Below are 26,743 nucleotides of genomic sequence, written 5' to 3'. Positions count from 1 at the left end.
ACACGTGTACGCGCGCACTCACAGTCGTGCAGTTTAGCCGCATTTCACATCATGTATATATTCATACGTATATAATGCAGTTCGGCTAGATCTTTCCATTAACGTATAAGAGGGATGGAGGTGGAAAGGGGATATGGAGGGGGGAACTTGCTCTAGCTGTAATAACACCATTTCTGCAAGTTAACCTCCGGCGCGATTAGCATTTCAATTGTTTCCTGATTAATTTAAACAAGAGAGCCTTTCCCGATGCCCGAGCTGGCGAACTTTTGCTAACAACGAAGTGGTGGAAGGAAGAATAATCGTCTTCCAACGACGATTTCAATGCTGAACCAAAAAAAATATGCTACTGCTCCTTCTTCGTTAGGATAATTGTACATCGGAGAAAATCTCGCGTACCTCAAAACAAAATGGCGTTGTTGACAGTAGAAAATCTTCCCAAGATAAAAAATAAATATTAATGATTAATAAAAAATAATTAAATGAAAAATACGAGTACTAAGCATTTGAATTTCTATTGCAGATCGGCCAACTACCACAACGTGTCGAAATTGTGCGAGCTGTCGGACATGGACAGGCTGACGGTGGCCGGCTCGAGCAACGCCCTGGAAGTGGCCAAGAACGTGGACTACTTGGAGAACCACTGCGTCGACGAGCCCGTGAAGCTGTGCGAATTCAAGAAAATCACCGGGCGCATCCTCAAGACGGTCGACTCGGTCTATCAGGACGTAGCGACGGCCGAGGAGTGTCGCGAGCTCTGCCTCAACTCGCCCTTCCGCTGTCACTCGTACGATTACGGCGACACAGGCGACATGGTCTGCCGACTTAGTCATCATTCCCGTGCTACTCTATCCGATATTACGGTAGGCTACATGCACAGCACGAGACTAGTAGTAGCAGCAGCAGCAGCAGCAGCAGCGACGCACCAGTCTATTAATCTTGTGTCTGGGCCTCCTCTCTTTGTGGCCGCTGCTGCTGCTGCTGTTATATTATATGTATTATATTATAGATATATACACGTATAGAGGAGGACGTATTACATGCGGCGTCCGCTGGTATATTGCGCGCTCAGCAGCTACTACTGTCATTCCATTGTCGTGTTATCCGTGAGAGACACTCCGCTTATTTCCTCGAGATTTATTGCCGCAAAATTATTACATTATTACCGCTGTCCTGTACGGCGGCGTCGGCGGCATTATTATAAATACGTGCCAGTGCGCTGCTTTTCCGAGAATATAATGAAATTGCTGGGGCAGTAGGGGCTGAGCCTTCGAATCGCTAATCGCTCGCGATACAAATTGCAGCGGACAAAGCGCGAGAATAAAGAAGCTTCGAGACTAATGAAAGGCATTTTCCGCTGCGCGTGTTTTTTTTTACAGGATCCGTACCTCGACGTGCCAGAGGCCTCGACTTACGAGCTGAGCTCGTGCTACAACGTGTCGATAGACTGCCTGGCCGGCGACATGGTCGCCCGCATCCAGACCAGCAAGCTCTTCAACGGCAAGGTCTACGCCAAGGGCTCGCCCAACTCGTGCGTGCAGGACGTCAAGGGCGCCCTCGAGTTCGAGCTGCGCATGGCCTACGACGATCTCGAGTGCAACGTCAAGCAGCAGGGCCTCGGGCGCTACCTCAACGACGTGGTCATCCAGCACCACGACACCATAGTCACGAGCTCGGATCTGGGCCTGGCGGTCACCTGCCAGTACGACCTCACCAACAAGACCGTGTCCAACGAGGTGGACCTCGGCGTGCACGGCGACATCAACCCGGTGCTGACCGAGGAGGTCGTGGTCGACTCGCCCAACGTGGCCATGAAGATCACCGACCGCAACGGCCTCGACGCCATCCCGTCGGCCGAGGTCGGCGACCCGCTCGCCTTGAAGTTCGAGATCCTCGATCCGAACAGCCCTTACGAGATCTTCGTGCGCGAGCTCGTCGCCATGGACGGAGTCGACTCCAGCGAGATCGTACTGATCGACTCGAGGGGATGCCCCACCGACCATGTGATCATGGGGCCGCTTTACAAGTCAACCGTTTCCGGAAAGGTAAGATTAATCGCGACTCGGTCAACAGCGCTTCCCGCAGTTCGCTGTTCTGCAACCACGACGATATTGGCCAATGATATTTCAAAGCGCACGAGGCAGCTTATGTATACGGCCAAACGGTGATTTACTTTCGATTCGAGTCTGGAATTAATAATAATATAATCCGTTGTGTGCATACGTATGTACATACGCGTACACAGCTGTGCGCCGATAATCATAAGGTCTATGCGATCGCTGCCGTTCTTTGATGAATATCGCATTGCCGAGCGCAAACAAAATGCAATTTTTCCGCATCTCGTCGACAGAGTCTTCCGCGTATACGTGCGCATGTGTATGTGCCGCGAGTACGAGTGTATCAACGTGCGTACGTAAGCGGGATATTCGAGAAGGTGATTAATAGCGCTAAGCACGGGTTTTAATGAGGATAAGCAGCCTGGAGGGCTGCTCTCCTCTCTCTTGTATCGAATGGAAGGCGTTTATGCAAGCTAGAAACGGTGCTGCTTATCATAGAGCGCGACATACACACATACACACAAACTGAGTGCACGGAGTAGAGCCCTTGGGGGGAAAAATGTATAGAAGTTAACGATCGGTCTTCTCATGCTAATCAATCATGTCGACGCGTGAGGATTTTATAATACACACATACACGCAGACACGAGAGAGCCGCCTATGGGTGGGTGGTTCGACTCCTTCTTCTTCTTCTTTGCCATCTCCTTTCCTATCGCACAGGTAAGAGCAGAGTAGTTCGAGCTAATTTACTTCTCGCATAACTGCAGATTCGAGCGATCATCTCTAATCTGCGCGTCACGACGCGTAGTCGCGTGACACGCCAACTTTCGAGCGCATATACACTTGGGAATACATGGCGCGTCGCTCGTACGTCACGCCAACTGATTGGCAAACGACGCGACGATATCGGCTCCTCTACTAGCCTTCTTTTATATAGAACTGGAGATGGCCACTTTGGCCGCTTTGCGCGCGACAGCTGCACCTACACCTACTTATAATGCGCATTAAACGGATTATCGCGGCCGATCTTGGTAATTTTTAGCGCTCGATAGACCACGACGCGATCGCCTCTGTGTGTAGGTGCTGTACAGGCGAGTATATAATAAGTGGCCGCTTTCTTTGCTCAAGAAACAAAGAGCCGGAGGATGTTTGTCTAAGCAAGACTGAAGCGGAGCTCGCGCGCGCGCGAAAGAGAGAACGAGGCAGAGAACAAAAAGTTGGCAAAAGACGCACCGGGGTGCTCGAGCGTTTAAGTTGATTAAAAGTACTTAAGAGGCTAGAAAAGCTCGGAATTTAAAATTAGTTTCAACCACGGACAAACATTCATTTTCATTAAACTCGTTTTGCGCACACCTCAGTCAACTCACCGAGAGCTGAGCAAAAAAAAGGAGAATAGCTAGCGCGACTTTTTTGTTCCAACAATAAATTTAGAATGGATTAATATCATCGCTCCGCACGCATAATTACTCGTACGCGCTGAAATGTTCCATAGTATACATAATTACGGGCTGCTGCTGTAGCTGCAACGCACAAAGCTTTTCCTATAAACTCGCTGCTACATAAATTAAGTTTGAATCCCTGCGCGCGGTGATGGCAGCAGCATATACTAAACTCATCAGGGACGAGCCTCTCTCTCTCTCTCTCGCGGTGGCTAACCTTTAACGATCGAAACTTTATTTATGAGCTCGTTCGCGCGAAAATTGATAAAAGTTCAAAGAGCAAAGAGAGCTTCGGCTATATCGCCGAGTGTTGATACCTTAAAGAGATAACTGCCTTGATTATTATTGCTGTTATAATACGACACTGAAGAGCTCTGGAGCGCCAGCTGACGTCGAAACTTTTTTGATCGCTCAAGTTTTTCATACACTCAGACGCACACACACTCAGTCACTGGCAGCGTGCGCGCGAGAGTCTTTTGCGTATACACAGAGAGCGACGGCCGGGCCCAGACCGATAACTTTCTTAATTAAGCTTCGCGAAAATCAATGAATCGATGTTCGAGCACTGGTATTTTTCTCATCAAAGCACATTTTTTGCTCTTCCTATTTTTCGCTTTTATTAATTTCTCTCTCTCTCTCTCTCTTTTAGCTACGCTCTATAAACCAGCCCTCGCGCGCTGCATAGATGTTTTTTTCAATCAGAGATATACGCTAAAAGTCGTACACTTTGTTTGCTTTGGCTTGAAAATTCCTTTGTATATAGCATAGATTCTTATACACGCGTAATATACAGACTCGCTTGTATACGTATAGGTGTATATATATAAAATCGGAACGAGACGAAAAATCAATTGAATTTACAGCAAAGAAATAGCCTAACGTAAAGGATATCCTCTTTCGCGGAAGCAAAAGGCGCGAAATATTTACGAGAGCATATCGAAAGAGAGAGGGAGGGAGAGGCAAGAAGCTATATCGAAAATTCCAGATCTCACAGTTGGCTGGAGCAACGGCAACCGTGGCGACGGCGGCTGCTGCAACAGTCCTGAAATATATTGCGTACACGTATTTGACGCATCGCGAGGCGAGGCAGTAAGGAAAAATACACAGAGGAAAAACACGATGCAAGGAGAAGGAGAGAGAAAGAGAGAAGAAGAGGCAGTCGGCTGGGGTGTTGGGGAAGGAAAAGCGACAAATTCAGTTGGGGTAATGTTCCGGAGGTACTAAATCGCTTTTAAAAAGACAAACGCCCTTTAAGCAAGGCACGTGAGACAAGAGCCTTACGGTGCAGCGGCGGTTCCTCTCTCTCTGTTGGAGCATCGATCGTTTCACACGCTCCTTAGAGCCAATCTATAACGCGCCTGTCGATCGGTTCGCGCGCGCGCGCTCGGCGATGAAATATCCGCTCGGAGGAAAACATATATTCCGGCCGCATGTACTTTCCACGTGCGCGTGTCTATTGAGCCGCGCCAGTTCACCTCGGCTATATATACGCGTGTATATGTATAAATCTCTATATATATATGTATATATTACGCGGGGGAATTTTATTAACCGCCACGCTCCGCAGGGGAGGGNGGGGGGGGGGGGGGGGGAGGGAGACGAGAAAAATGAGAAGCTGCGGTAGAAATTTGCCGAAAGTCGTGCGCGCTCGCGTATGTTCGTCACGTAAAAAAAGGAAAGCTCGCTCGACCTTTTTTTTATTCTTTGCTCCAATGAAATTGAAAGCATTTCTCAAGTCTCAAAGCCTGCGGTGACTCTAAACGCGAGCGCAGCGTAGCAGCGGCTCTGGCTGCGGCTCGCTCCGTATCTGCATGAAGAAGCCACGCCGCTTGATTAATGTTTGCTTGTTTTATACGATACCATTGCGGGGACGTCTGTGAGAGAGTGCAAAAGGTAAAAAAACGTAATGGGATGCATACGTAATGCGTGTAGATATAAGCTTGGACGAGCTTATAATATCATTGACTGATACTGGCTGATAATAGTTACGACTACTCTAGATGGTCCTTTTCACCAATCACCCGAGACAAATTTGAATAAGTTTCATCATTATCTGAGACACTTACCTCGAGACGTGGTAATATTTATCTCATACATTGTCAGCTGTTATATTTAGATCATTCGGGTTTTAAAATATTATTTTTTATAAATAATTATGAATCTCGGGCTGTATTTCTAATTTTTTTTTCAAGTACATCGAGCATTCAAGCATAAGCTGCAACGTTGACGATATAATTGCGTTGAATTACAAAACACGCGGCGCCACATAGTCGTCGTAAGAAATACGCTCATCGCGATAAACGATATTTCAACGCGAATATTGATATAATAATTTAAATTCGCCAAATGATAGCTTTGGCGTAGGATACGTACAGATAGGTACGTACATGCGTACGTAGACGCGGTGAGAGATAGAGAGCATTGCAAGTCAGCGGGAGAGGAGTGGGGATCGTTGTAACTGCAGCTAACCGAGTGCTATCATTATTACCGCAGGAGTAATTATATATATTATCGTTGGTCAGTATACACTGCCCTGTGCGCCCCAATAGGATGTGTGTGTATGTAATGTTTGTACGGCGCATTCGATTATTCTGCGTTTACCTCAGAATTTAAACGTACTGTGCACGTATTTGTCCGTGTGTGCGTTAGAACGAGCAAACACGACTATTATTGGAAATTTCAAACGACTGATCGACATGTGTTTATCCATTTTTTGCAGATCCTGCTGTCACACTTTGACGCCTTCAAATTCCCAAGCTCGGAGGTCGTGCAGTTCCGTGCCCTGGTGACGCCCTGCATGCCCAGCTGCGAGCCCGTCCAGTGCGACCAAGAGGAGTCCACGGGCGAGCTGCGCTCCGTCATCTCGTACGGCAAGCGACGTCGCCGACGCTCCACCAGCGGCGGGCACGGCCAGACGTCGCGAGAGGACCTCCTGCTCGTCCAGTCGATCCAGATCACCGACAAGTTCAACTTCGAGCAGCAACAGCAGCAGCAGCACAAGGCCAACATCAGCAGCTCGTCGACGAGCTACACCCGCGACAACGTGTACGCCGACATCGGCGAGGATCTGTCCAGTCTGGGTGGCGGCAGCTCTAGCATACCGACCAGCGGTCTCATGAGCCTGTGCATGAACCTGGGGGAGATCATCGTGGCCGGTACGGTATTCCTAGTCGCTCAAATAGCCATCATCGCCGCGTGGACGTTCGCTTGGCAGCGCCGCCGACAGATACTCAAGCATCAGGAGGCTCTGTCGGTATCGGTCTCCGTGCCCGGCTTACACGGCTCGAGGACCGACAGCCTCTGCAAGCTCTACGACTCGGCGGCTCATCATCATCAGGGTTACTCGCGCCGCTTCTGATCGATCGACTCTCGCCTCTCTCTATATGAAACGCATATCTATCGCTACGACTCTTAGTCCTTCTCTGACCCAGCCCCCACCGTTGCACGAACGAATCAACAGAAAATATATTAATAAAAGAGAGAGAGAGAGAGAGAGAGACATGAGACTCGATCGACAATGTCCAGTTGTCCACGATTCTCGACACTCGCGCTGCGATTCGTCGTTCGCCATTTAGCTGCGCCTCCCTCGAATTTCTCATAACATTGCAAACTGTATTTGTTTATTTTCCTCTTTTTTTTCATTGTCGCATATATTATGTAGCTCAGATTTATGAATTAAAAGATCAAAATATGTGTTGATGATAGGAGAAGCCTGGAGGGACGCTGCAATTTTTACGTGGCGCGCTAGCTGAATCGATGGACAAGCGCGGATCAGTGCGATAATTAACAAAAGTGTGTGCATGCGATGAGTTTATTTATTTTACTTTTTTTTTTGTAAGTATGTGTCAAAAAGATGCAGGTATTCTATCCTGACGCGTATATATAGAGATATCAAAACTTGTAAACGGGCGTTAATTTAAAAAAAAGCGAGAAAAAGTGAATAAGAGAAGCATCGTTATATTTTTTAAGGCCTCGTTCCTCCTTTTTTTTTAATTAAACCGTATATACGCGGGCTATGTATAACGAAGAAAAAAAAAGAAGCGAGAATACCCGCGCGAGACTCGCCGTATCGTCGCGTATGACCGATCCTTGAGGCTGGAGTCTCGCGTAGCTGTTCTCCCGTTTTTGTTTATAATCCATTGGACGAGGACACCTTCTAGAGTATACAAATAAATGTAAAATGTGCAAAAGAGAGCGAGAACGACAAGTTTTTTTACGAAAGAAACAAAATATATTATGGGTGTGTGCTCGTCTGACAATGTGTGCGTATATATGTTTAAGTAAATGACGATTTTTCGTATGGCGGAGTCTGTATATAAAATGCGAGCCGCGCGCAGATCGGCATCGGAGACTTGACGGTTCTCCCAAGCCGAGTCTGCACACGGCCTGCCGAGGGTTTATATACAGGGCTCTCGACGCAGCGCGAAGCTATCTAAACTCCCTCCGATGCATTACTACGCTTTTTCTCTATTATCATTATCACATTGTGCGATGTGTATCGATGACGACGGAGTTTAGATTGCTTCGTTAATAGAGTTATAAAAGTACAGGATTTAATGCCCATTTTTTTGACGACAAAGATAATAAATGATGATTGCGATGTCGATGATGATGATGATAATGATGATGGTGATGATGATGACAACGATAATGATAATGCGTCGTTGATTGGTCGAGCAAATTCATCGCAATTTTTTTTTAATTACATAAACTTTGATATTATGCTGATTTCGACGAGGTTTGTTCGACCAATAACGCGCGTGCGATATATGTTTATCCATATATAAGTCAGCCTTTAATCTATATAAAATAATGAAATGAAAAATTCACAAAAAAGAGCGAAATTAATCCTCCTTTGGTTGTAGCTCGTGAACAATCAATTATTCAAGTGAATTTTTAATCAAATGTGCAATATATAAACGATGCATGTTATGTAGGTTCTACTATTCAAAATTATTTTCAAATAAAACAACAATGAAACATGATGTATACAAAAGAAAAACCAACATTGAAATTATTTCAGTCGATCTTGTGATCCTTGTGAAAAGAAAAAAGAAAACGGCGCGCGTTAAAATGCTTAGCTGTCGAAAAGTGAGGAGGTGAAACAGTCTCTTTTTGCCCTTAGAGTCCATGGACCCGACGCATTTACTCTCTTTCTCTTGCACACGCTGAAATAAAGAAATGAACAGCGGAAGGAAGGATGAAAGCAGAAAGCGAGAAATGGGGAGCGATGGAAAGAAAAATAAAAGAACAACGAAGCGTGATCGCACCATCGGGAACACTTGAGAGCTGGGCGCGCTCTTTACTTTATAGGCACTCGCCTTTTTATCGATGCTGCCGCCACCGCTGGCGCTCGAGCTGCTAAGCCAGACCGCATATTCTCGCTTTTTCGAAAAATTTTCTCGAATAATTTTTTCTTCGCCTCTCGTGATATTTGCCTCTCGTTTTTCGTCTCTGCGGCTGCCGGAATATACGTACGAATTTCGCTCTTCCTTTCTCGCTCGCGTATTATCTCTCGCGGTGTACAGACTCTCGGGCCAAAAAGAAAAGGAGAGGAAAAAAGGAGGAAAGAATCGAGCTAGGACTCAAGGGGTTATATCAAGCAGGCGCGCGCGTGGATACATACATTATAATATATAGATAAGGTCAGAGCGGCAGCGGCTCACACGGACACGTTGGCAAGGCGTGGCCTGCAACTGAGGTGATGGAGGTTGACGCTCGCTCCTCTATCTGCGGCGCCTGTATTTGCAACGTAGCGCGGATTCTAATTAGCATTGGGAATTGAGCGTGATTATGCAGATATGCCCGAGGAGCAGCATATCAGCGTATAAAGACACACTTGCACGGAGAGAGAGAGAGGATATATAGAGATAGAGAAACGGGACAGGAAGCTGCTGGAGGCAAGGAAGCTGCCACTGCGTACCCAGCGAAATACTAAGGCATATGGGCACAAGGTTAATTGCCTCTTGAGCCCATAGGCTAGGAGAGAGACAGAAAGCAAGGCGGATATGACGGAAACATAGGTCGATCGGTATATGTAGCTTTTCAGCCTCCTTCACCTCTATTTGCCTTTCTCTCTGTCTCTCTTCTCTGGACATGAAGTATCGAGCTTCACATTACATTTGCCATTAAATGATGCAAAATTTGATCATTACGAAGATTTTGCTCAAGGCTGATAATTTTTGCTATTTCGAACGAAATCTAGCTCCAATTTCCACGTGTTTTTACTATAAATGATAACTCGAGCATGCACAAACAACTGTTTGTAAATCTCGTAATTTTAACATACAGTGACCGGCCAAACTGAGTTCATTCATATCGGCGTTTTGAATTTTTACGCATTTTTGTTTTTGTTATTACAGATAAGTAAAGATATATTTTTTAGCAGATAAATAATCCGATCCGATTCATTTTCGCTGGACAACGTAACCCCACTTATCTGCAATAACAACAGTGGTTTTACAAAATGCAAGTGTAAATTTACTAGAATAAGTGAAACGAATGATTTTCAAGTAATAGTGGCATAATTTCATTGGGAATAGCGTCAAAAATCAGTACGTGATAGCCGCAAAAATTATCCGATTCTAGCAGCAAGCCCGAGCGAATTCTTGATAATGTGATTAAATTTTCTATCTGCGTTCAAATGGCCTTGTTGGACATACGTATAGCTGAACAAGTCTCTCATATAAGCGCATCGTGTTTCACCCCGAGTGGAATATCTTGGCACTAACGCTGTTGTCGTTTTTCGAGTGCACGCGAAAATTGAATATCCTGAGCGCGGGCGTACATGACCCAAGCCTCGCTCGCTATACGTATTACGGCATTTGTTTCGCTGCTACTGCAATTTGATTCATTTGCTCGGGCGTGTATGCGTGTAGTACGCGAGTACACAGATCTTGCACGCGCGTATATGCCAAATTGTTTCGCTTCAATTTTTAGCCTTACACTCGGGCGCGCTTTACCTTCATTTCCCGTCAGAATCAGCATTGGCAAGCTGTTTTTCTGCTCTTTCCCCCTTTTATTTCACTCTTTTTTCGCTTCCACGAAAATACTTTTCGAATAGCGCGTTTTACACTGGATCACAAGATAACGCGTAATCCCTTTGTAAAATATGGGGCCCGCAGAAAAAGGCCAGCCGATGTACTTCATTTTATACGTCTACACACGCACCTACATGCACATGATCGAACGGGAAAATTTTTTTCAAAGTACAAAATTGAAAGTCGATCATTATATATATATTTATAAATATACAAAGAAAAATATATACGTACGTATGTATAAGCCGAGGTAGATATTAACCAATCGTGCTTGCGGTGAGAGGGTAGAGGCGAAATGTATGCGCGCACACAGCCATTGGAGTAGAGAAGAAAAACAAAATGTAAACAAAAACAAAAGTAGTACAGAGACCCTAGCCGGTGCTGCGCTCGCGCGCTTTCCTTTAAACAAATACACCCACGCATACAAAAACACCTGAATACACAAAATACGTATATATAACGCATATACAACAAGCAGACACAGACATTATATGCAACACAATAATAATAGGGTGTCCAATTAAGGCATGTGTGTCACGAGTGTGCGCACGAGCAGCCCTGCGAGAGTAATTTGCGCGAACTGCGTGTGTGCATATGCTGGCTCAAGCGAGATCTTTAGCCTTTTTTTTCGTGTGTCTCTTGCTGTTTTTTTTCTTCCTTTCTTTGCCTCACTCTCTCTGTCTTCCGCTTGCTCATATGTGCGTGAAATACGTGTACTCTCCTTTCACGACAAGACGATGTTGAATTATTGTATATAATTATGTCTAAATGATAATTTGTACAATCTTTCGCCGCAGCGCGTATACGGAGTACGGAGACAAATCCATTACGCGCGCTTCTGAACAAAAAAAATGGCACATAGCATTGTGCTGAGCTTCCGATGCGCGCGTACTGACCAGAGCGAAAGATCTCGTTTTTGCTCGACACAAAACTCATTGAGAAACATTATTAATTTTTTTTTGCCTCGTACACACTCCGTCGATCGATCGATCAATTAATTTTTTTTTTTTTCTAGTAATTAAAGCACTTTTCATCGAGTCGATTGAACGACGTGCGTAACTACGTCTGTGTACTTGCGTATGTACGTTAAATTCGATTGTATACTCAATGGAAACTGCGAAAAAAGCAAGAAAAATATTGTCATACATCATATTTTTTTAACTTAACAACAGCAGTACGAGAAATAACAAAATAAATAAATAAAATATTTTATAAATAATATAAATAATATAATTTTTAAACGTGTATACGATAACTATAGAATATAATGATCAAATTATAATCATGATTTTATGAATTGAAAAAATTTATATAAGTGATAAGTTTTATCAATCATAAGTGAACAACTATTTTATACATGTACACATAATGAATTATCGCTATTACTATTTTATTATTTGATGAGTATGAAATATACGTATATAAATAATCAGATAAAACAAAACATAAACACAAAACTCTTTGGTTAAAGAATTGGGCTTGAGGACGATCGCCGTAAATGGAATTTCATTCAAATTATTTTTTTTTTTTCATAAAATCCTTAACGACAAATACAATCTCTATTCCATGCTGAAGTACCTACACACGTGTCACGTACATGTGTTAGCTCACTTTTGCGCACGTATAAAAGAAAAACTAAATAAAGCGCGCTCGCAAAAGTTTGTTAACGAAAGCCCGCGTCTACTCTTTTTCCCGGGCGTGCGTCACGCCCGCGATGTTATTTTTTTCCCTCGTCTTAATTACCAACGACTGAATAATAAACATTTTTTTCCCTTCTCTTTCTCTCCACTTTATACAACGTAATCGCGTGTAGGACTTTGGTGCTTGTCCTCAAGCCTGAGGTGCGCTCTCATAATACATATATACACGTGCCGCTCGGAAAATAAAAAAAAAAACACATACACAAGCTCGAGTTTGCTCTGCACCCTGACTAATGTATACGTATATACGTATGATCCCTACAGTAGCTCTCGTCCTTTTTTACCCACTGCACTTCAACTCGTTTTTCTTCCAACCAGACTACTGTGCTTTTTGACATAACATATACTCTTACTTCTTGTTTTTATCTCTTTTCTCTTACCTCCGATTCTCCTTCGTCCGCATCAATTGAAAACATGAAACTTTAATCGAAACGATTACTGTCACGTGCAGAGCTTACCCGGTTTGTAAAATCGACAAAGCGATTTTTTTCTCGTTAATTTTTTTCCTTCGATGTTATATCACAGCGCACCATGTGTATTTCCCATTTATTTATCATTTAATACATGAAAAGAGTATACATACATATTTTACTACTCATATTATATTAACGTGCGTCATATTATCATGTACCTATAGGTTTCTAATACATTCTCTACTTGTCCGACGTATATATGTGAACAAAAAAAAAACAAAAAAATAAAATAAAATAAAGACAACAAATGGTGTACAATTCAGCAAACAATATTGACAGGAACAACAAATATGAACATCAGCGGTTTATACGTGTAGATGTGTACACTTTATTTTCTTCCTGTGCCGAAATATATAAATATATAATAAAATACGTGGCGAACGTTTATAATTAATGACATTATTATGTGTGTGTCGCTTCTTTACTATTGAGTTGTCTCTCAGCGTTCAAGCCATCGTTGACGTCACAGTACCGTTACTTTGTACATAGATTATAAGGTACGGAGAAATAAACTCATTTTCCAACGAAAAAAATTCGTTTGTCATTATTACACTCTCTTTTCTTTTTCGTCCGCTCCCGTCTCCCGAATGTCCTGTCGGAATCACGTATTCTGTTTGAACATACTGCAGCGCAGAATGTGCGCGCGCGTCTAATTATTACGAATAAATTTCGTCGCAACGGGAATTTCACGTAATAAAAAATTAATCTGTTCTGCATGATTATTTTGAGGAAAAAAAAGTTGCGACGCGCGTTAATTCATTTCCTCAGTCGAGTGAATTACGTTGGCTGTTTTTCTCATTGACCTTAAATATACACACACTCGCTGCATCTAGCTGGATTTGCGAAACGAAGGTCTTTTCTTGGCTTTTAGCTCGAAGGTACTATTTGAGACCGCAGCAACATCAAAACATCGAAGAGAACGAAGAAACAAGAAGTCCTTGCTGCGGATAAGAAGAGAGCTCAAGCTCTCTTCTGCCGCCGCCGCCACCACCGCGCCTGATGTCTATCTCCGGGTAACCGATGCTGGCCAGATGTACTTGATTTGCCACTCGACGTTTGAAACCGCAACTGCAAGCTAGGAACTGGGCACTAGTTCTCTTTTACCTATACATATACACAAGTATACGTGCAGACAGAAGTGCACGTAAAAGCGTAGCTCATTATCGACGCGCAGCGCTCATTTATTGTTATTTGACTTGGTTACGTACCTTAAAAGCACCTAGACTTAAGCTCGCGCGCCCTAACTGTATATTTTTACTGGCGCAATGAAATTTTTACGGACTTGCAGCTTTTTATACTTCTACGAGAACATTGTCAATTTCTCCTGCGTTGATGTAGCACAATTCTCCTGAAGTTCAACGATATTAGCCAAGCCTCGACTGTACATCTTGAAATACATAAACTGATGAGCTTATTGCAAAACGCGCAAAAAACTATACTATACAGTAGCTTCTGCATTGTCGAATTACCCAAGAAATGTCTCCAAGTATTCGTCGTGCGCGACTTTACATTATCGTTAGTCTTTAAGTACTCTGATTATTGATGTCTTTCATAGTCGTCATCGACAAATCATCGACAAAAAAGAATCACAAGGTTTCATCTTGAGCGTGCAGCGCGTCTCGTGCGTGAGCATCGAGCAGAATATCGAAAAAAAGCGAGCCCAAAGTGTGTAGCTGCGTTTCCGCTACTCGCATACATACACATACACATGCTCACTCCTACAGTGCAGGCGAGCTTTTGAGCTTTTCTGGCTTAGAGAGGAACAAGCGAGGCGAGGTCGGCGGGCGGCGGTCAGGCATAGATAGATTGAAAGAGAAAGAGGATGAAAAGATGTGTTTGTAGTGTATAGGATAATAGTAGCTGGCCTCGGCGTCGGTAGCAGTTGGAATCCTGCTTGGCAAGCCGCAGCAGCATCGGTGGTTGAAGTAGCTTCTGTCGTTCTCTCTCAAGAGCAGCAGCAGCAGCAGCTATACACGGATCAGTACAGCAGTGTAGATCCTTAAGAGCGTGTATACGTCTACTATAGAAAGCCCATGGACGGGTAGCAGCAACGAGGCGGGAAAATGAGAAACTTGCACACTAGGGTCCTCGGATTCATCTTGCTTAAGGTCGCCCTCGGCCCCGGTACACAGTGTAGAGCTTTAAATTGGTCGTATATAGCTCGGCGAGTTTATTTTAGTACGGAGCGCTTGCAAGCTGTTCACTATTACTGTATACATACGGAGACTACCAGTCGACTGGTCTAGTCGAGAGGCCAAAATTTCGCCTGCGCCTGCGCGTGTCCCGTGAGAGGTGCTCGACCGCCAAATGGAAGATTCGATCTCTCTTCTTCGTACAATGTAGGTAATATCGAGAAAGAAAGAGCGAGAGAGGGCGAGAGAAGAAAAACGTAGTGTCGCGTAAATCTAAAGAAAATACTACTTCGTTTCTATTCCTTACTAGCTTCAGACGGCGGCGACGACGACGACGACGACGACGACGACACATTTTCTTTCGCGCATTGTCTAGCTGCAGCGCGCGGCACCTTCATTTCTTCGGGATTCAAGCTCCGCATTGCGATAGAACCAAGACGTATAGCCCGGAAAAAATATAGCGAGGAGTACAGAAGAGCTCCTCGGTGGGCCGAACAGTTGTACATTATGTTATACTTATCCATTAGGTGCACCGGGGGCTGATAAAGACGCGACGGGCGACGTAAATTATGCATACCATTGACGAGAGCTACTTCATCACACCAGCTGAGTACTTTTCGAAGACAAAGTAAATCACGTATTTTTACGTGTGGGACTAGGAGCTAAGAAGAGACAGATTGGTTTCTCGAAGCAACTGAAGTAAAAAAGCAGAAAGGCGGGTCCCAAGTATTACTGCTTCAAGAACTCTGCGCTTTGTTATCGTCTGATTACGTAAAAGGCATAGTGAATAAAATTCGGGTTCCATGAGTGGTAGCTATTGTAAGTACAATTCGCGCTGCTTCTGTAGTTCATTCTCTAGAAATCTGCTTATTGAAGAAATTAAAAGAAAAAAGATTGAAAATTTGTTTTATAAAATTTGATGGTACTGACTAGTTTATTTCGTTAAAAAACTTTAAAATCAAAGTAAAAATAAAATAACAAATGTTTCATGTCATGTGTTTTATGTAAATGTGAAAGTTAAAAAAATTGCCATTAACCCATTAACGACCAAAATGCTTGATTTTTTTGTTGGTTTTCGCAGCGATTTTTTTGTAGCTTTAGGCCTCAACAAAATTTAGCTCGCATCTATTTCAATGTAAAATTTTATGCCCTTTCAAAGGCTCAAAATTTCGATTTTTTGCTCCTTAAACCAAAAAAAAACGTAAAAATTTTTACAAAAGATCAAGTTTTCGATTTCTTTTCGCCATGTTACCGCTAAGAAATTACGATATAAACATGATCAGAGGCGATCATGACTATCAAAGTATCTCAGGGAATTTTTATGAAATTTTCGAACCACTCCTTCGAAAAAAAAATTACCCATATTCATATAAAACAGAACGCATTCTTTACTTGAAAAATATGGAGTTTAAAGAAAAATTGTACAAAACAAAAATTTAAAAAGTGGTTCGAAAATTTCATGAAAATTCCCTGAGATACTTTGATAGTCGTGATCGCCTCTGATCATGTTTATATCGTAATTCCTTAGCGGTAACACGGCGAAAAGAAATCGAAAACTTGATTTTTTGCAAAAATTTTTACGTTTTTTTTTGGTTTAAATAGCTATAACTTTTTTATTACGCAAAAAATCAAAATTTTTGAGCTCGGTTTCTGAAAGGGCATTAAATTTTACATGGAACTAGGACCACGCAAAATTTTTTTAAGTTCTAAACTACAAAAAAAATCGCTACAACTGAAATAATTCATAAATTACGTTCAAATTTGCAACTAGCTTTTTCATAATTTTTTGGGGAAAATCTCTCACTGTAATAATTTTTGCCTGGAATTTAATAAATTGATTGAGGCAGTGGTAAAAAAAAAATTACCGAGGCACACGTAATAAGTATACGAACCGTTCATTAGTGCTCGCCTCTTTCGAGAGTTATTTAGAACAAGCTCTCTCGATATCTCGCACAATTAGTAGCCGCGCAGGAGAGGAAGAGAGGGAAAGAGAGAGAAGGAGAGAGGTAGCAGAGAGAGCACCGGTGCAGCATGAGCTTTTATTAGAAGCAGGAGGACAATACGTCCATCCAAGAGAAGGAAGCTTCCTATATAAGACTCTTGATTTCCCGTGGGATACTAATCCTATCTTAATCTCGAGGAACTTTTCGATGTTCGTCTCACTCTCTCTCTCTCTCGTGCTCCCTCAAGTGCACAGAGCACTGCGGAGTATATACATACCTAGGCAGCCGCTTTTCACCACAAGCTTATTATAGTATATACGTGATCATTAGGAGCAGTGCAACGCAGACTCGCAAGCCTTGCGCGCGAATATACAACTGAACTTTATTACTCCGTGAGCAATGATATAGTTAAGCGGGAGGAGGAGTGTACGTAGTCGGTGCTGTTGCCGCCGCCGCCGCTTCTCTTGTCTCGCGATCGCTCAATTTTCCTGACTTTTCGCGCGAATCGATTCGCTCGGCGCGCGTGTTTTTATGCGCTTACATCGGCGAGGCCTCGTCATTCTTTTGCGCGCACTGCTGGCTTCTCTTTCTTTCTTCTTTCTCTCCGAGCTGGTATTATTATTCGCCGGCAAATTGAAAATAACAGGTGGTAAATTAATGGCTCCATTGATGGGGATCGAGGGGCCGCAGCCGCCGCATATTTTGCATAATTCCATCATCGTGTAGACTTTTATTCGCCCATACACGTTGCGTCATTGATTACTGCTCGCGGATCCAGCTGCCCATTATAACATTGTCTCAACAGATCGATCTCTTTTACAGTGCGAGCGCAGCGCAGCTTTAACAATCCCGCGCGCACATATACATATAATCTATACACACACATCCGACATCCCTTCTTCTCGGCTCCTCTCATTCTGCCTCTCGTTCACCGCATTCGCTGTGTATAACCATAGGCCGCCGCGCGTACATCTCTTGTGGTCTTTGGCGCGTCCTTGGAGGACCTTCGATTGGGTCGTTCATCCCAGGGTACTTGCTCGCACTGAATAAGCGGAAAAACTCTCTCTCTCTCTCGTACTCTTTCTGTTGCTCGCGCGCTGTATATAGCTCTCTGTAAAAGTAAGTGTTCGCTACGCGCATTCTATTACATGACTGATGCGCTTCCCAGGAGAATCTCCGAGGAGAGAGTCGCAGGCGCAACGCGTAATCGCAATTTTAATAGTAATAATATCTTTCAGACGAGCCTATACGTACATATAGTGTATGGACGCGCTGACGCTTATTTTAGTGATTTATTAACGATACACACCGCGAGTTCGCAGAGCGAGTTAAGCGCAGTGTGCGCACCTACCTTATGCGCGTGCAAAATCGAAAGCGTTGAAAGTCGAGCTCCGGCGACTACGGACGAGCCGTACCTACAGGATTGTTTCGCAAGATTAAGGACGCGCTAGATGACGCCTGTGATTATGACAATCTCACGCGTCCCGAGTACACACACAAGCATAAATCGTTAAATAATCGATTTGTTGCGCGGAATCGCTGGAATTGCGGATCTTCCGCAGGCTTATTAATCACTGTAGCAGCTGCTGCTCTTGCTACTGCTGCCGACTTTTGTCGTGGCATTGTGAACCATCGGCAGTTTGTAAATATTCTGCCGACTACTCCGGTAGCGGTGGTGGCGTCGGCTACCTAGTACAACAAAAAAGTAACTGGAGGAGGAGAACGAAACATTAATAGTCGATTGATTAAAGGCGTCCGTTAATAATAACGCAATTATTGAAACTGTGCCCGATGTGCGATAGGGAGGCGATATAATGATGCATCGCTCGCTGATAACATTCCACTGCGGACGTTGTAACCATTGTATTATTGCGATGCGCGTATATACACGTGCATGTGCACGATCTGCACAGCCAACGTGCGCAGCGGTAGAAAGCAGCCGAGCGATGTTATAATGCAGCCTCGCTCCACACAGGAACATATAGTGAAATATTTTCACCTATTGCAGCTCGATTGGGCAGTTCTATACGGCACAGGACGAGGATATACGTTAGGCAAATGCGCCCTGACAGCTAACACGGCCAAATGGTTCAGCCGCACCGATATTGTCTGTTCTACTGAATTATTGTGTGTGTGCTCGCGTCTCTTACTCGTGCGCCCCTGCGCGCTCCACGCGGCCTAGGCCCCCCTTTGTAAACGTATGCACGCGAATGAGCTGTACTCCGACGAATTTCCGACGAATTCGTGATCATCGAAAAACTGCGAAAATAGCCGCATTTGAAATACTTGCCTCGTGTACGTACACGTTTATGCGTGTGTAATAGTTCTCCAACTACTTCGAGTCTGATATCGTATGGTACGCGCACGCAGGTGAGAGAGAAAGTTTCAATGGCTTTAGAAAAGCTCACACAACAACTTAATCTGGCTCGTATAAACGAAGAGAAGGCCTGTAATAACAATTTCTCCGGAAAAAGTTTACAGAGTTAAAGTATGGTTTTCCGCTATAGAATGTGGTAATTTTTATCATACTCTGATATAAAATTTGTTAAAAAGAATTATAGTAAAAATTACAATATTTAGTAACAAATTTCGCGAGGGAAAATAAAAATTTTACCGCAAGCCCTCTTTCCTTGTAGTACATTAATAAAGACTTCGGGTAATTAATGCACTTGCAATTTATGTTGCTAGTTAAGACACGTTTTGAACTTTTTCTTTGAAAATTAAAATAGCAGTTACCTAAATATGAACGGTAGCTCGATGGGCTACACACGTGCCCAATTGCAGTTGCGCGGGAATAAAATATAAAACGGCGCAACGAAAAACAAGCTGAATTTGGGGTGGGTAAGAAAGATGTAGGCGAAGGAATCGGCGGGGGTAATTCTGCTAACGAGCAAAACCTCTAATTACCCATTTGTAATGGCGCACGTATATAAGTGCACAATGTACATATGCAACTCGTTGCAGCTGGCACGCACACGCGAAAACAACAAAGTTCAAAGCTATCCCTCGAGCGACAACGGCTTACGAGCCTTACGCTTCTGACCTTATACTTATACACAATACATGTATTAAGTGAGGTCTCGTTACTGGGCACGCGGGCGCACGCCTGTGCGGTTTTGCGCAGCTTCCAACCGAGATATCAATTATGAATTATTTTCGAAAAATCATTTGCTCGAGTCGATGCGGCAGCCCAGTCGTATATACGTAGATATTACATTTACTGAATTTTATTGTCAGTTGCGTACGACCGCACGCGCGACGCGCCCAATGGGATACGCATTAAACGAGCTGAAATTGTTTTCCTCTCGCGCTCGAGCACGTCTTATATTAGCGCGCATATATACATGCAGAAGCAAAGAATCGAATGCGCCGAGCGAAGCTTGCGTAATATTTTCCGACTTTTAATTCTTTTAACCGTTAAACCGCAAATATTCCGGCACGATTGGGGCGTAGAAGAAAATATGACGAATTTTCATCGCTTGGCTCTGTGCCGCCATGTCAATGACTTAACGCTCGTACGTTGCAATGACACTGAGAGCTATACATTGTGAGAGAACAAATCTCATTTGAACTGAATAAATTTCCAGCAGGCTTTCCTTGTTGTACTCGGTATTATTTGCTGCGTGAAAGGTGTGGGTGGGCCAAGATATCATCATCATTTAAATGTTATTGCATTATCATATGGCTTCAAGAGCGAGTGAGAGAATCTCTATTTTGAGTTGGCTGTTCTCTCTCTTTTCTCTTTAAGCGAGAAGACGAAGGCACCCAGAGAAGCGATTGTTTGTTTACAAAATGAAATGCAAATCTTAAAACGAAAGGGAACTTCTGTTGCAGCACTGCTTCGGCTTGTGCTGCTGCTGCTACTACTGCCTCCGCTACGACTTGTACAGGTCAATTAGAATGTTTAATGAGCATTTGCTTGCGCTCTCCCAAAAAGTTTTTATTATTCGCTCGCCTCGGTGTTATATATAGCTGTAATTTGAACAATTTAGGAGAACTATTCGATCCCTCGCATAACCCCTTCCTCCAAGTTCTGAAAATCGAGCTTGTTTCTGGCCTGTGTTACGCGATATATATGAGTTTATAACAGCAAAGAGCTTTCAAATACTCAGGCCTCTCCCACTCTTTCTCTCTTTCCTTCGAAGTATAATTGTGTACCTACCAAATGCTTGGAAGAGAGCTTACATTATAATATACCTCTATTAGGTGGATAGTAAATTTGCATCATCTAGCAAACATATTTGAACGTCCATTTATGCGACATAGTACTTTACGATACAAGTGCCATAAGTAACACTTTTTGGCACGGCGTAGTTTAGAGCCCGAACTCAGAAAGGGTCCTAATAGCTGCGCCGAAAAGGGTCCGCATGGCACGAATATTGTACAATATTTTCGCACTTTCTGGTAGCACGAAGTGAGGTTAGCGCACGAGCGTATGCGAGTGTGATGCGAACGCAGCGGTGCCAGAATGTGCGACTTATGCCACAGAAAAGGGTGCCATAAATGTGAACTCATGCCACACAGTGCTATAAAATATTTATTATTTGAAAGAAAATGAGTTTTTCTGCCGAACCAATTTGGTTTTCGCTTGAGCCATAACACGCAGCATGAGTTTCTTCTTCTTGCCGATGTTGTGGGTCTCATAAGTGTGGGGTAAAGATCAGTGTTGCAAATTTTATCAATTACTACATTAGTAACTGCTAGTTGAATTATTCAATTATCTGCTACTAATCAGCCAACTGAATAATCAAGTTGTGACTTTTTAAAATAGTAATTCATAATTGAAGTGTTCACTTACTAGTTTTTCAAGTAGTAACCGATGATTGAAATATTCATTTACGACTTACTTGACTAGTAACTGATAATTGAATTATTCAGTTGTCTTTTTCTCAACTAGTAACTGATGGTTAAATTATTCAGTTACCATTGTTTTTTAACTAATTGAAAAATTTCGTTACTAATTATTTCGTTAAATTAGTGATATATTTTCAGTGATTTTAGTTTTATTTACATTCAAAATTTCAGTGTCAAATAATAGAGAGAAAAAAATGTAATAAATATGAGTAATATGATTCAATTTCTAATGTGAAATTTTACATATTCATGTGATAAGTGAGTCTTATCATCTCACCAGACACTACAAGAAACCAAGACTAGTGTGTACTAACATTCAAGTGAAACTTATAAAATGTTATGATGAACTTGGCGTATTTTACTATGTGCGGCTGTCTAAAATAAGTTAAAATTGTCCTTGTGGGTCTGATATATTGAAAATGTATATTTAATTGCTGTTTTTCCATTGCTCAAAAAGTTTGAAACGGCCTCAATGATTTATGACTAATTTTATTACATATATTGGGGTATTTTTGTATCATTCAACTCCTGGAAAGTTACGTTTCATCTTAAAATTGCCTGTGCCTTAATTTTCCATGTGAACCGTTTGATCAAATGAACTGAAATTTTCAGAGGTTGTTCTACATAAGAATGGCTACAAACTCAAGCAGTTTCAGAGCCATGTTCAAATTTCGGAATGATAAATATTAGGAATTATGAATATTCGGAATGTGGAAAATTCGAAATGTTCGAAAATCGGAATATTGAAAACAGTACAAGAAAAATTTGGAAAAAAAAAATTTTGGAATAAAAAATTTTGGAATAAAAAATTTTTGAAAAATTCGATTTCATAATCTACATTTTCCACTAAAAATTTTGTGGATTCCAAGTTTTCATTTTTCCGAAATTTTTTTAATCCAAAATTATGTTTGTCCAAATTTTTCATGTTCCGTTTTACAACATTCCGATTTTCAAACATTCCGAATATTCATAATTCCCCATATTTATCATTCCGAAATGTGAACATGGCTCCTCAACCAGTTGGGTTACTCGGGTTACTTAGGATACTTGGGTTACTCGGGTAACTCGGCCAAAAATGATCCCCTCGATCAGTTCAGTTACTTGGATTACTTAAGTTACTCGGGTAACTCAGCCAAAAATGATCCCCTCGATCAGTTGGGTTACTTGGGTCACTTGGGTTACTTGGGTTACTTGGGTTACTTGGGTTACTTGGGGTTACTCGGCAAAAAATGCTCCGCTTGATTAGATGGGTTACTTGGGTTACTCGGGTAACTCGGCCAAAAATGATCCCCTCGATCAGTTCAGTTACTTGGGTTACTTTGCCAAAAATGCTCCCCTCGATCAGTTGGGTTACTTGGGTTACTTGGGTTACTTGGGGTTACTCGGCAAAAAGTGCTCCCCTTGATTAGATGGGTTACTCGGGTTACTTGGGTTTCTCGGGTAACTCAGCCAAAAATGATCCTCTCGATCAGTTGGGTTACTTGGGTCAGTTGGGTTACTTGGGTTACTTGGGTTACTTGGGTTACTTGGGTCACTTGGGTCACTTGGGTCACTTGGGTCACTTGGGTCACTTGGGTCACTTGGGTTACTTGGGTTACTCGGCCAAAAATGCTCACCTCGATCAGTTGGTTTACTTGGGTTACTTGGGTTCTTTGGTGACTTGGATTACTCGGCAAAAAATGCTCCCCTTGATTAGATGGGTTACTTGGGATACTTAGGTTACTCGGGTAAATCAGATGTAACGTCCTGCGACGAATAGCCTACGCCAAGGCAACCCGCCAATTCTGCGCTCCGACTTGACGTGCCTGCACGCACCGATCCGGCCTACAAGGCGTATCGTTGAAATATTCAAACTAAATACATTTTAAAATCGAAAAAATATATTTCGATCTCTTACTTGTACATAGTTTGTAACTTGTAGGTCGAGCGTTTTATTCACGCGCCGAGCGACCGTTATATTTATTTTTGGAGTTTCATTACTTTTCACACCTTTCTCCAAAGCCATGTATTCACCGATAAAACCAAATTTCGACATCGAACAATCTCGATCTTTTTAACATGTGGTTCTGATGAACAATGTTTTAAGCAATATTGCTTAGATAAATTATGCCACGATGTAGTTATAATTATTACTAAATACTAATTGTTGAGACGAGTACATCGATACTAAACTCGACCACTTCGATAGTTAACAGCCGACTCAAGAGTCGCCGGCTTATTACATTACGATGTGTTAAACATTGATTTAAACTATGAAAATGGCCTAGCGTAAATCAATCAAACAAATAATGTTTAGTTAATTAATTATTTACCTTTAGCGATTGTTTGATATATTTCCGTCGCGTCGGACAGAACTAATCATTATTGTCAATCATGCGTTATGTGAATCTATTTTATTTAACTTAAACTTAGATTAAATAAATAGTTGTAATTAGAATTGTTTAAAATGGATTAAGTTCAATTTGTACATTGACGCACAAGTATATTTAGTATGATTAAATGTTAATTCTGAGTTACAAACTCGGTTACAATTAATATTCGTTCATACGATATTTATACAATTATTAATTTCCGCATAACTAAGTATACGTGTGCTACAATTATATACAATATTAATATTGATAAATATGAATTAATTAACCATTTTTCTAAGTAACATTATAGCGGAATGTATGAAAATTATTATTAATAATCATTTTGTAACTAATTATGTATTATGAGGTATCGTTGGAAAGGCAATTTTCCCTACAATCCTAATTTCCAACTCCCTTATTTTTACTAACTATAGTTTTCCAGCCTCTCCAATTTAAATATTTAAATTCTCCAACACCTCCTACTTTTTCCATCCCACTCCAGCCAGGCCCGCCAATCGTATAAATACGGGGGCCTTGGAGAGTATCGACAACATTCGCTCACCTACACTCGAAGGCCTCGAACAAGCCAAGACCTTTGTTCGGCCTAAGAGTTATATCTATCCGATCAGTCCTCGTTCGACCTCTGAACGAGCAACATCGTAGCTCTCATCTCTCCCCCAGAATTAGCTACTCCGTCCAAATGGGACTTACCGCACAACCCGTTCCTCTCACTTTCCGACGAACTTCAGTTAACTTATTTAAAATAAAGGATATCACTCAATCAATAGTAAGTAATTTATATTCAAGGGACCCTTCCTTTCCGTCAGCCTATGACTCTGACTATTTCCTTCCGATAACTTTATTCAGCTGCTATCGACATATTGTCGTATGCGCAGAATAGTTATCTTACACCGTGATTCTATTCAGGAGCTATCGGTTTATTGCCGTATGCCCAGAGTAATCACTCTACCTTCTACAACAATTTTATTCAGCTGCTAACAACATAAATGTTGTATGCGCAGAGTAGTTGTTGTATCCCTACGTGATTCTATTCAGGAGCCATCGGTTTATTACCGTATGCCCAGAGTAATCACTCTACCTTCTACAACAATTTTATTCAGCTACTATCGACACAAGTGTCGTATGCGCAGAGTAGTTGTTGTACTCCTCCGTGGACTTCAATCAGTCGCTGTCAGTTCATTGCTGCAGCATGGATTAGTCATCTACCAGTAACTTTATCTTTACGGGATAAGCAACAGATAGTTACTTTCCTTCTCCGTTGACTTCAATTCGTCGCTGTCAGTTCATTGCTGCAGCATGGATTGGTCATCTACCAGTAACTTTATCTTAACGCGATAAGCAACAGATAGTTACTTTCCTTACTAACAATTGTACTTAGCTTCCATCAATAATCATCAAATAAGTTACCAATGCACATCCTGTCATTACCTTAACACGCATGACCATTATATCGATTCACACGACCCTCACCTTATAACCAAGATAACTCGAAAGTGATCTAAGAGGCTAGTGCTTAGTGGACATTCCCTAGGCCATAAGTAAAAGAGATCCAAAGACGTCATTACACAGCCAAAAATGATCCCCTCGATCAGTTGGGTTACTTGGGTTACTTGGGTTACTTGGGTTACTCGGCCAAAAATGCTCCCCTCGATCAGTTGGGTTACTTGGGTCACTTGGGTTACTTAGGTTACTTGGGTTACTTGGGGTTACTTGGGTTACTCGGCCAAAAATGCTCGGCTCGATCAGTTGGGTTACTTGGGTCACTTGGGTTACTTGGGTTACTTGGGTTACTTGGGTTACTTGGGTTACTTGGGTTACTCGGTCAAAAATGCTTCCCATGATTAGATGGGTTACTTGGGTTACTTGGGTTATTACGGTTACTTGGGTAACTCAGCCAAAAATGATTCCCTCGATCAGTTGGGTTACTTGGGTTACTTGGGTTACTCGGCCAAAAATGCTCCCCTCGATCAGTTGGGTTACTTGGGTCACTTGGGTTACTTATGTTACTTGGGTTACTTGGGTTACTTGGGTTACTTGGGTTCCTCGGCCAAAAATGCTCCCCTCGATCAGTTGGGTTACTTGGGTCACTTGGGTTACTTATGTTACTTGGGTTACTTGGGGTTACTTGGGTTACTAATTGAGCATTAATACTAAATATTTCAATAGTTTTTAACAACTTTCCGAATATATTATCATTAATAATTTAATAATTTAATACTTAGATGTTTAATACTTAGATATTAATTAAAATAAATAAATTATATAAATAAAAGACATTTTCATGTCATCTTCAATTAACTTTCGTTTTATTTATACTTTATCATTACTGTTATGTGTGGGTTCCATTTTATAACTATTTTTTTCGGATTTTTATGATAATTAACTCAGTAACTGATAATTAATAACTAATCGATTCAGTTACCAGTTACCAGTTTCGTAATTGATAACTTAATCATTCATTTGTTAATTTATCGATAGTAACTTATAAGTGAATCAACCAGTTACCTGTTATTTATCTGGTAAATAATAACTAATTCAATCAGTTATAAGTTAATAATTGAGTAACTTTTAACTGAATTATTAGTTGTCCGTTCTTCAATTATTAACTTAACTATAAAGTTAACTATAAAGTTCAATTGAATAATCTATTAACTACCTGCAACACTGGTAAAGAGTAGTATAGAAAATGCATTAGGTACTCTGATAATCAGAGTCTGATTGATCTACGTAAGG

At 42.0% G+C, this 26,743-nt stretch overlaps 2 protein-coding genes across 3 annotated transcripts in view; one reads left to right on the top strand and one right to left on the bottom strand.

Moving 5' to 3' along the window:
• LOC106651232 overlaps window positions 1-7,038 on the top strand; it is a 67,797-nt gene extending 60,759 nt beyond the window's left edge. Inside the window, exons 4-6 of the mRNA XM_014369672.2 lie at window positions 521-860; window positions 1,377-2,042; window positions 6,213-7,038. Coding sequence (XP_014225158.1) covers window positions 521-860; window positions 1,377-2,042; window positions 6,213-6,851 — 1,645 coding nt within the window. The 3' untranslated portion in view covers window positions 6,852-7,038. The remainder of the gene's footprint in view (window positions 1-520; window positions 861-1,376; window positions 2,043-6,212) is intronic.
• LOC106651581 (autophagy-related protein 16-1) overlaps window positions 1-26,743 on the bottom strand; it is a 339,331-nt gene that overhangs the window by 227,629 nt on the left and 84,959 nt on the right. The window lies entirely within an intron of this gene.

The sequence above is a fragment of the Trichogramma pretiosum genome, unplaced genomic scaffold (genome assembly GCF_000599845.2).
Source record: "Trichogramma pretiosum strain Unisexual culture from Peru unplaced genomic scaffold, Tpre_2.0 scaffold68, whole genome shotgun sequence".
NCBI classification, from domain to species: domain Eukaryota; kingdom Metazoa; phylum Arthropoda; class Insecta; order Hymenoptera; family Trichogrammatidae; genus Trichogramma; species Trichogramma pretiosum.
Note: the sequence above shows the minus strand (reverse complement) of the source record. Positions and strands in the feature narration are given on the sequence as shown.